General features: G+C 17.8%; 5 protein-coding genes across 5 annotated transcripts; 3 read left to right on the top strand and 2 right to left on the bottom strand.

Annotated features, from left to right (window-relative positions):
- Positions 1-1,131: 1,131 nt before the first annotated feature.
- On the top strand, positions 1,132-1,710 carry PGAL8A_00439900 (conserved Plasmodium protein, unknown function; the record flags this gene model as incomplete). The annotated part of the gene is made up of 1 exon (XM_028673138.1): positions 1,132-1,710. One exon carries the CDS (start codon positions 1,132-1,134, stop codon positions 1,708-1,710), a length of 579 nt encoding a protein of 192 aa, XP_028529621.1.
- Positions 1,711-2,132: 422 nt separating this feature from the next.
- PGAL8A_00439800 (CS domain protein, putative) lies at positions 2,133-2,720 on the bottom strand (the record flags this gene model as incomplete). Its single annotated transcript, XM_028673137.1, has 2 exons — positions 2,133-2,560; positions 2,678-2,720. The coding sequence occupies 2 exons, from the start codon at positions 2,718-2,720 to the stop codon at positions 2,133-2,135; spliced, it is 471 nt and encodes a 156-aa protein (XP_028529620.1).
- A 593-nt stretch (positions 2,721-3,313) lies between these two features.
- Positions 3,314-4,221, top strand: PGAL8A_00439700 (replication termination factor, putative; the record flags this gene model as incomplete). Its single annotated transcript, XM_028673136.1, has 3 exons — positions 3,314-3,496; positions 3,616-3,909; positions 4,015-4,221. 3 exons carry the CDS (start codon positions 3,314-3,316, stop codon positions 4,219-4,221), a joined length of 684 nt encoding a protein of 227 aa, XP_028529619.1.
- A 773-nt stretch (positions 4,222-4,994) lies between these two features.
- Positions 4,995-8,339, top strand: PGAL8A_00439600 (conserved Plasmodium protein, unknown function; the record flags this gene model as incomplete). The annotated part of the gene is made up of 1 exon (XM_028673135.1): positions 4,995-8,339. One exon carries the CDS (start codon positions 4,995-4,997, stop codon positions 8,337-8,339), a length of 3,345 nt encoding a protein of 1,114 aa, XP_028529618.1.
- A 256-nt stretch (positions 8,340-8,595) lies between these two features.
- Positions 8,596-11,046, bottom strand: NADSYN (glutamine-dependent NAD(+) synthetase, putative; the record flags this gene model as incomplete). The annotated part of the gene is made up of 1 exon (XM_028673134.1): positions 8,596-11,046. The coding sequence occupies one exon, from the start codon at positions 11,044-11,046 to the stop codon at positions 8,596-8,598; it is 2,451 nt and encodes an 816-aa protein (XP_028529617.1).
- Positions 11,047-11,074: the final 28 nt, after the last annotated feature.

The following is an 11,074-nucleotide window of genomic DNA, read 5'->3' as shown; positions in this document are numbered from 1 at the left end:
AAAAAAAAAAAAAAAAAAAAAAAAAAATAAATAAATATATGAAAAATTTTAAAAAAAATTAAAAAATGATATAAAAAATTAAGATGTAAGTAAATGTCTTCTTTTTTTTCTTTTTATTATAAATAAGAAATTTTTGTTCATATTTATATCTTTTATATTCTCTACTGTTCTAAAATATTTCCAAATATTCTCAAAAAATAATATAAAAACAAAAATATAAATAATGATTTTAATTATCATTGTTATCAAGTATTTAATTCTTATTTATTTATTTATTTTTATTTTTTTTTTTTTTTAAAATATATATATCAGTCAACTTTTATCTTATATGTTTAATTAAAGAAAAACCTTTTAATAATAGAAGGTAGTTTTATTAAGGAGAAAGTAGATCTACTAAGAAAAAAAAATTATAAGAGAATTAAAATATATTTTTTAATTATGTATTTTAAAATTATAGTTTTCTTTTTATATTTTTTTTTTTAAAATATGAAATATTGAAAAGTTGGAAACTAAATTCTTGTACAATTTTTAAATGGTTTTTTGAATTTTTTTTTCATCTTATATATACATAATGCTTAATTTTTTATTAATATTTTCAATTATTTAGAATACTTAAATAATTTTTTTGAAAAATTTCAAAGTTTTACAAAAAATCAAATTTTTTAATTAGCTTTATATTAAAAAAGATAATAAAAATTTAAATTCCAAAAAAATACTAAAATCCTATATATAAAAATTTAAATTAAATATAAACATTTCCTTATGAAAAGATATTTTTCCATAAATTAAGAATAAATTGATTTTGAACTAAAAAAAAAAAAAAAAATAAAAATAAAAAAACAATGAATTAAATTAAAAACATAATACATAATAAATACATAGTTTTAATCAATTAAAAAAATATTTTTCAATAATTTATAAGAAAATTTTTGAATTAAATAAAAATTTCTATAAAACACAAATATTCCAGAAATTTAAAATTCATTATTTCAATAAATTTAAAATAAATATTTTTATCTTATTTTTAAATGAATATATTTATAAAAATTGGTTTTGTATAAGAGTTATATGTTTAGTAAAACAAATAATTACAAAAAAATTTTTGTTGAAATAATAATAATTGCATAAAAAATGAGTACTGATATAAAAAAATTCGAAAATGAAGATAATGCATTATTTAAGATAAAAAATGAAATTAATATACTTGAAAGTGAATTGAAAAATTGGTTTATTAAAAGAAGATTAAACATGGAATTAAATTATTCTTTAAAAAAACTTTTTGATAATTATAATTTTGTTGGGTTATCAATAAATAATAATATTAATTTGAAGGATAAAATGCTATGGTATGATATAGTAAATGGTAAACCTGAATTAGAAGACAATTTAAGTATAGATGCAAAAGAATATAAAGCAGATCAATATAATAATATGTGGAATAAAAGTACCACAGTAGATAATCCTTGTAGATTAGTAGGATCTATTTACTTCCGTTGTTTAAAAAATAATTATCAATTGAACAAAGCTGATAGAGAATATAAATGTCTTCATAGCTTTATTAATTTTAACAACTGTAGAAAAGCCTTAAAATTACAACAAGCCAATAATATAAAAAATTCTTTAATAAAACAAAACCTAGAAGATACTAATGCAAAGGCTCTATTTGAAAGAAGAAGTTTATTACTAGATATGATAGAGGATCATAAATAAATTCAAAGTTTTTTAAAAAGTATGTATATATAAATATATATACATATATTTATATATATATATTTAAAAGGATAAAATGTAAAAAAAAAAAAAAAAAAAAGGCAGAAAAACAAAAAAACAACAAAAAAAAGAATTAAGTGAAATGGTTCTAAAAAAAATAAAAAAAATTATTAAATATTAACAAAATTTCAAAAAAAAAAAAAAAAAGTACATTTTTATTGTAGTAAATACTTATATGTATTCATATTTATATATATTTAATTTTTTTTAAAACTATTTTCTTTTTTTTTTTTTTTTATAGTAGGTTATTATAATACTTTTTTTAATATTTTTTTTTTTTGAAAACACATTTTGTTTAAAATAAATATTTCATTATAAGTATTTACAAAAACATATTATATAAATTTTATTTTTATTTTTTATTAATATTTTATTCCTCCCATAAAAGTTCTAGCATCTGGTACTTGACCATTAAAGGATGCTGAAGAAAAATCAAAATTTGGATACTCTTGTTGAAATCTTTCTAAAAGAATTTTTTTTTTTGTATTATCTTCATCAATAGCATTTAAATTTTTATGACCTTTAAAAACACTACTCCACACTTCTCCTTTTTTTGCTTTAGTTAGCAAAATGTGTAAATTGTTATCTTCAATAAACCAATAAGAACAATCTTCATCAATTATACTAAATAATTCATCATCTAAAAAGCTTTTCATCTTTTTTAAACCAATGCGTATCCTCTTACTTTTTATTTCTATGTTTAAATCATTTTTATTCACTATTTTAGAACTCATATTTATATATATATTAATTTCATCTATGCTTTGCTCCCATTCGTATATTAAAACTCCTAAAAAGGATAAAAAAATTCAACAAAATAAAATTTTTAAAAAGTAAAAAGATTTGTATTATTTATATAATTTTATTAAGAATCTGCTTAAATATAATTTTTTTTATATGTCCTCACCATTGTTTACATATTTGTGTCTTTTGTTGTATATTTCACCCATGTTTTAAGTTATATACGAGTTTTTGAAAATATGAAAAATAATTTAAAATATATATTTTTGTTTTATATATATAAATGGATATATTTTATAATAAACATTTAACTTCTGTTTTTTTCATGCTTTAAATAATTTTATTGATTTAAAATTTCTGCAAATTTTTTTTTTTTTCTTTTAATTATTAAGAAACGAAAATTATTTATATTAATATTAATTTCAAATTATAAAAATTAAATGAAAAGAAAAATAAAATAATTTTTTTAATGTTCATTTAAAAATTGAGGAATGGAATAGAATATTTTTCATTTATACATATGCATTTTATAAAATTTAAGATATAAAATACATAAATCTTCAAAGAAATAAATATAATTTTGTACTTTTTTTTAATTTATTTTATTTTATTTTATTTTATTTTTTTTTTTTTTTTGTTATTTAATTGCCAATTTATTTGTTATTTTGAATTTTAAAATTATTATTTAAAGACAAATAAAATATATACATGGATAAAAAATATAAAATATATGTTAAAAAAAAATAATAATAATATTAAAAACAAAATAATATAAAGGGTAATAAAAATAAAAAAGTACATAATGGGGGGAGATGGTGGAAGTCTACCTCAACGAGTTGATTTAGTTAAAATGAAAAACAAAAAATTGAAAGAAAATACTGGCAGTTTAGGATACGAAAAAAATACACTTGTTACTATAAATCATAATAAATATAATAAAAAAGAATTAAAGGAGTATTATTTTAATCATTGTGCTATTTCACAAGTAAAAGAATTTTTTGATAAAAAATAAGATTATATACACATTTATACATACGCATATAAATCTTTATATCCTTATGTAAACTTTTTTTATTTAACATTTTTTTGCAGGAAAAACTTAAGGAGCCAATTTTTTGTTGTCGTCTTGGATATTTATATAACAAAGAGAATATTTTAAAGTTAATTTTGTTTAGGAAACAAAATAAAAAAAAAAGAAAAAAAGATATATATGAGAAATTTTCTCATATTGATTCTCTGAAAGATGTAATTAGTTGTAAAAATAAATTAAACGAAGAAAGTAAATTAATTTGTTTAATTTCAAATGAAATAATAAATTCTACATCTGGAGGTATTTGTATTTTTTCATGTGGTTGCACATTTTCAAAAAAAGTATTTAATCATGTAAATAACACAAAGGTAACAAAATAAATAAATTAAATAAAAACCATGATACGTTATTTTATTTTTTTTATAAGTACTTTAATATAATTCTTCACTTTTTTTCAATTTTTATATTTTTAGGAAAATTTATGCATGACTTGTAACAAAAAATATAAATTAAGTGATATTATTGAAATAGGAATAGATGATGAATCAATATTAGAAGAAAAAAAAAAAATTATAAAAAAAAGAAAATTAAATAAAAACAAAGAATTATCTAGAGAAAATAAAGAAATATCTAATGAAAGAAAAGAAAAAAAAAAAAAGATAGATAATATAATAAAATAATTTCACATGGATAAACACTTTATACAAAAATACAAGATAATATTAAAAAAAAAAAAAAAAAAAAGTAAATTTAAGAAAATAAAAATAAAAAAAATGAAAGAAGGATTACATATATAATATATTAAATACAATTAATATGTAAACTTAAGAAAACGCATACATATACATACACCTTTTTTTTTTTTTTTTTTTTTTTTTTTTTTATAAAAATAAAATAAAAATTATAGATTCTTTAATGCCTTTGTTAAGTTATTTTGTTTAAGTAATTAAAACAAATAATAAAAAATTACAGTCATATAAAAATAATTTATTAATTATATTTTTTTCGTTATGTTTTTTATATTTATCTTATTTAAAACTTTTTCTTTTTGTCTTATTTTAATATTAAAAATATCTTTTTAGTTTTAAGAATATATATATATAATTTTTCTATTTTTAACATAAAAAAAATATTAAAAAATTTTTTAATGTAACATTTGTAAATTAAAAATGAAATAAAACGAAAAACGAATTTTTGGCAAATATTTCTGATTCATAAAAAAAAAAAAAAAAAAAAAAAAAATATAATAATATAAATTGTAAAAGAATATTCCCAAAATAGTTATTTTTTTCATATTTTCCTTTTTTTAAAATTTATAAATAAAAAATGTGTTTTAATTATTAAAGGTTTATTTCATGTTAGTTTTAAAACCTTTTTACATTTATATAATATAATTTATAAATAACATCATGAATATTTATTTATTTTCCTAAATGAAAAAGAAAAAAAAAAAATGAAAATTTTCAGTGAAAGTGATTATAGCGATATTGCAAATGATATAATAACAAATTATGAAGAAAATAAAAAAGAAAATGCAAGAAAACTAAAAAAGAATAATTTACTTTCCAATAGCAATAATAATAGTGATATTAACGATTCATTATTTTTTAAGAAAGTAAGTAATTCAAATGAAAATAAATTATTAACAAATTCATATGATAATAATGAAAATAGTAGCTACAATTCGTTAGTTGATGATTTTTATGATCAAGCAATAAAAAAATTAAAAAAATCAAAACAAAATAGTACTAATTTCATTGAAGATGATAATAATAATATCTTGGTTAATAAACCACATATAATTAAAAAAGACGAAAATAAATTAATAATTAAGAAAAAAGTAATACAAAGAAACAATGAAATTTTAAAAAAGAATCTTAATAAGCCGTTAATGCCTTTGTTAAAAAAAAAGAATATCACAAAAAAAAAGGATATAAGAAATAAAAAAGTAGAACAGGTAAGTCATAAAAATGAGTGGAACAGTAATCAGAATGATTTAGATAAATACAGATTATCAAAAGAAGAATTAGAACAAAAAAAAATTAATTTAAAATCTAAGAACATAGACAAAGTTAAAATAGAATACCAGGAAAAGTTAAAGAATATGAGACAAAAACAATCATTAGTTACATCTAAGGGTAAAGAAAAAAATAATTGTGAAAAAGAAAGACATAATATTAGTAAATTAAGTGAAAAAGGAAAAGAGAAGAAAATTGATAAAAACTTAATGGAAAATATAAATTCACAAGAAATAGATGAGAATTTAGTAAATAAAAAAAAGAATATTAATGTAAATAATAAAAAAAATCATTTTAAATATAACATTAGAAAAAAATTTAATAACTCACAAAAGATAGATGAAGAAAATACAATTAATATTAATAATTTAAATAATGTTAACGTAAGTCTCGATTTATATAATAATGAAAATTGCGACATAGATAATTATAATAATTATGATGCAAATGGTGGAAAAAATAGTTCAGATGATATGAAAAATAGTAAAAAACATATATATGAGAAAATTAATAAAAAAAAAGGAAATAATATTAATAATAATAATATCAAATTAGAAAAAAATAAAATTAATCGTTATAACAAATCATATTCTTTAAATAAGTTAAAAGAAAGAAGTCAAAGTTTTTTAAATAATATTAGTGATAGTGATTTTTATGAAAATAGTATGTTAAATATATCAAATTATAAAAAAGAGGTTGATGATAGTTTTTATTTTCCGAAAAGTAAACAAATTTATGACATTAATGATACATCATCCTTAAAAAAAAAAAAATTAAATCATTTAGATGATATTAAAGAAAATTTTTATGATTTTGAAATGGACAATAATTTAAATATAACCACAGATTCTTCTAGTAATAAAACTACCATAGACAATTTTATGAAAGAATTAAAAAATCATAATGAAAATTTATGTATTGATATAAATCCAAATAATATAAAAATTGATATAGAAAATTATAAAATTGATAAAAAAGTATTTAAAGAAAAAGAATATTATCCTAATACAGAATTAAAGTTTTTAGATGAAAATATTTCTACAAAAAATTCTTGTTCAAGTAATTATGATTATGAATATATTTTTGATTCTGATTATTCTGAACAAATTAACAAAATGAATGATAATTTAATTAAAAATGATAATATGTTAAAATTGAAAAAAAGTAAAATCGAAACATTTAATCATATTAAAAAAATTATTGAGGAAATAAAAAATCTAGATTATGAAAATGTAAATACTTTAAGAAACGATAAAAATGAAATAAAAAAAAATGATGATTATATGGATATGGTAAAACAAAATGAAAATAACAAACTATATTGTTGTGATAGTGAGGATGAAAAAATAGAAAAAAAAAAAATTTACCATAATATTAAAAAAGAAAAAACAAAACAAAAAAATTACTACGAAAATACCGATGAAGAAATAAAAAAATTTGAAAAAAAAGATTATTATAAAGATATGGATGAAAAAATAGAAAAAAAAAAAGTCTATCCTTTAATGGAGTTGCTATTTAAAGAAGATGATGATAATGATTATTACATAAAAGATAAATCTAGTGAATATTATAAGGAAGAAGAAAATGAAATTTTTAATGAAAATAATGATTTATATAAAAAGGATAACATTTTTAACAGTTATAATTGTATTTTTAATGATAAACATAACCCATTACATGAGGATAAAAATTGTTCTGATATGATGAATTTTTCAGAAATAAAATGTTTTTCTAATAAAAGAAGAGATAGTAAAAATCAAAAATTAAATCATACTTCATCCTTTTCCTCTTTCAAAAATTCTTTTGACAGTAATTTCAATATACCTAAGGAGTATTCATATAATTTATCTGAAAAGAATAACATAAAAAATAATATAGAATATGAGAAAAACAGTTACATCTCCAACTCGATAGAATTAATGAATAAATTGGATTCAAATACTACTCATATAGAAAAGAATACCAGTAATGCATATAATAATAACAGAGATTATTTAAAAAAGAATAATAATGAAGATTTAATTTTTTCGAATAGTCAAAGTGAGAAAAATGATTGTTACAATTTTTTGAAAAACACTTTATTAAATAAAAATACTAAAATAAGTAGTAGAAATGATAAGGAAAAAAATGAGAATATAAAACAAAAAATAGATAGAGGAACTATTAATTTAATTAAAAATGAATTGAAATCAAATTGTTCTAAGTTAAATATGGATGATAGAAATACTCATTTGACTATACAAAGAAATGATAAAAAAATTTGTGAAACTCCTAATAAAAAAATAGAGAAGAAATATGATCAAGAAACAGCTTCTATTATATCAAATTCAAATTTACATAAGAAAGGAAAAAAGAATATTTTTTGTAAGAAAAATGTAAATGAAGTAAAAAACATAAAAAATTGTAGGGAAATTGAACATTTAAAGAGAAATAATAAAGAAACTCCACAGACAAAAAATTCAAAAGATATTACAGATATAACAAAAAATAATATAAATAAAAGAACAAGAATAATATTTAATAAAAATAAAGATAATGAAATAAGTAGTGAAAAAAAAGAAAAAGGAAAAGAGGATACATGTGCAAACAAGGAACATAGATTAATAAACCAAAAAATTTTGAATACGTCTCTCAATTTTGATGATACTCATAACTTGAGTGATGATGATAAATTTATTTTTGATACATATTTAAACGAAGAAAATACGAAAAAAAAGGAAGAAAATCTATCAGAAATAATAAATAGTCAAGTTAAAGCTTTTGAACGAATTTTTTTATAAAAAAAAAAAAAAAAAATAGAATAATTATATAAATAAATTTAAATTTTTATTTTTATCTTTTTCTTTTTTTTTGTTTTTGTTTTTAGTTTTTAATATTTTAACACTAAAAAATATCAAAAAAAAAAAACTTATGAATAAATATTTTTTTTTTTTTGTTTTCATTTTAATTTTTTAAAATTGTTAATATATGTTTTAAAGTGTATATCTTCTATATTTAAGAATATATATTGTGAATTTATCCTAATTTTTTTATTTTCTATAATTTTAATTTTTTTTTTAATATTTCAAAATCAATATTTGCATAATGAACAAAATTTGAAAAATAAAGGCCGCAGGATTCATTTATTATAGAAGGAGGTAAAATAAAAAGTTTATGAGTATTTTTTAAAATCCTTGTAAAGAAATTTTGAATTTTCTCAAATATAACTAATTTCGGCATATTTATCCAAAAATAATTGGATAAATAGAAAAACATAGATAATGGCCCCAGAAAAAAATTATTTTTTAATATGGTTAATAATTTAATTTCTACATATTTTAAGTTTAATTCATTTTCATCTATTTGATTATTATCTAATGGTTTTAATTCAGCTGATGGATTATATTGATTAATTTGATTAAGAATTTTTAAATCATAAAAAGAATCATTAGCTATATGACACATAGTTTCTTTTATTAAAATTTTACTTACGTTACCGATCACATTAATATCACCTGATGAACAATCATATTTTGTATAATACCCAGTAATAGATTCATCTAAATTTCCAGTTGCTAATGTTATTAAAAATTCATTATGCATATTATATTTGAAATATCTTTTATGACATATTAATGTACTAAAGAAATATGTTAATAACATTCTAGATCTCGATTGAATATTTTGCAAACATAAATCCTGATAATTACTACCACCTTCACTTTTATATTTCATATTTTCCTTTAAAAAATCTTCACCAACATTTTTAAAAAATTCATAAATATGATCTATACTATAAACAGTGTGATATGAATTAAGAGACTTACTTAATGATTCAGAATATAATTTTGTGTTTTCACTACTATTATTTGAAGGTAAGGATATTGTATTAAGTATTTTATTACATATATCTTTTCTACATGGTTTATCAATTAATAAATGTTTAATTTTTTTTAAAAAAAGCTCGTCAACTAAATCTAAATGTTCATTGTTACTCAAATATTTTTTTTCATTTAAATTAATTTCTATCATTATTGATAAAATATAAACCATACAAGCAACAAAGGATGAATCAATTCCTCCTGATATGGCAAGCATAAACCCTTTGGCTTTTGTTAAATGTAATATGTGCCATAAAAACATAGCACTATTAAAACTTAGTTCTTCGTAAATATTATGCAAAGAATATTTACCTGAATTGAATTCATAAAAATACTCATTTGAGTTATGATAATTACTAAAAAGTTGTAAAATATTGTTATTTTTCTGGGCATATAATATCCAATTGTAATTTGATGGAAGATTACGTAATAAAGTTTCATAAGATGTTTTTATTGATATATTTAAGTCCTCATTGAAAGAAAAAATGCATTCATTAGTATTTACTTCATTATTTTCTTTCTCATCTTCTTTAATTTTTAAAATAGAATACTTATTACCTATTAAATCATGCAGTATTTCTATATTTTTATTTTTTTTATCGAAAGATACATTAACAGATGCTACTTGTATTTCTGAAAAGGAAAATCGAGCATTTTTTGTCAGCACTTTTTTGTTTCGACTAATAAATGAAAAACCATCATACTTATAAAAGTTATTATCACATCCACTGTTGTTACTAAAACATAAAGTAATATTAGGATATTTCTCTGTTAAATTCATTAATTCTATAAAATATCTTTTAAATAAGTATAATTCATTAGATATATACCCATTAACTAATAATATATCAACACAATCAAGATTTATGTCGTTATTTACATTTAATTTTATATTATTCCTTTGTAATAATAATCTTCTCTTTTCTAACGTTTCACTATTTCCCTTATTCAATATAAAGTTTTCATCATCAAATATTGAATTATTTTGAATTTTAATTAAATCATCTAAAAAAATATGCGCAATTATTAGAGAATTTATCTGCATTACTGCATTCCCAAAATATGTCTCCTTTTGTTTCGTTATATTTTGAATACATTCTGGTAAAATAAATTTTTCAAGATTATTATAAAAAATTTTAATATCAGAATTTTTAAATTTTATTTCTTCTATATCTTTTCTTTCTTTAACATTAAATTTTCCTTCTTCATGCAAACTTTTCGAATATGATGCATAATAAGCTTTACCTTCATAATGGTTTATGTTTTCTTTAGGTGATATTAAAATAATTTCATTATTGTATACAGCTATTTCACAGTTGTATAATTGTTTTTTAAAATACACAGGCATACTTATAAAGCATAAAATATCCTCTGTTAAATACTTATTTTTATATTTTACATTTAATAATTCACTCAAATAAAACCAACAGTTTTCATTAATATCTTCAATTTCCTTAAAGCTATCTTTACAATTAACACCACACAATTCTAGTTCCCCACCAATTCTTATATTACAATTTAATTCTTTACATTTTTTTATACTTTCAATAATTTTTAATTTATTACCTTCATAATCTAAAGGAATTGAAGAAATTGAACAACAACTTAAACCAAAATTTTTTATCATATTTTATTAAAAATGATACTTTTTTTTA

Source organism: Plasmodium gallinaceum (genome assembly GCF_900005855.1).
Source record: "Plasmodium gallinaceum strain 8A genome assembly, contig: PGAL8A_v1_119, whole genome shotgun sequence".
NCBI classification, from domain to species: Eukaryota; Apicomplexa; class Aconoidasida; order Haemosporida; family Plasmodiidae; genus Plasmodium; species Plasmodium gallinaceum.
Note: the sequence above shows the minus strand (reverse complement) of the source record. Positions and strands in the feature narration are given on the sequence as shown.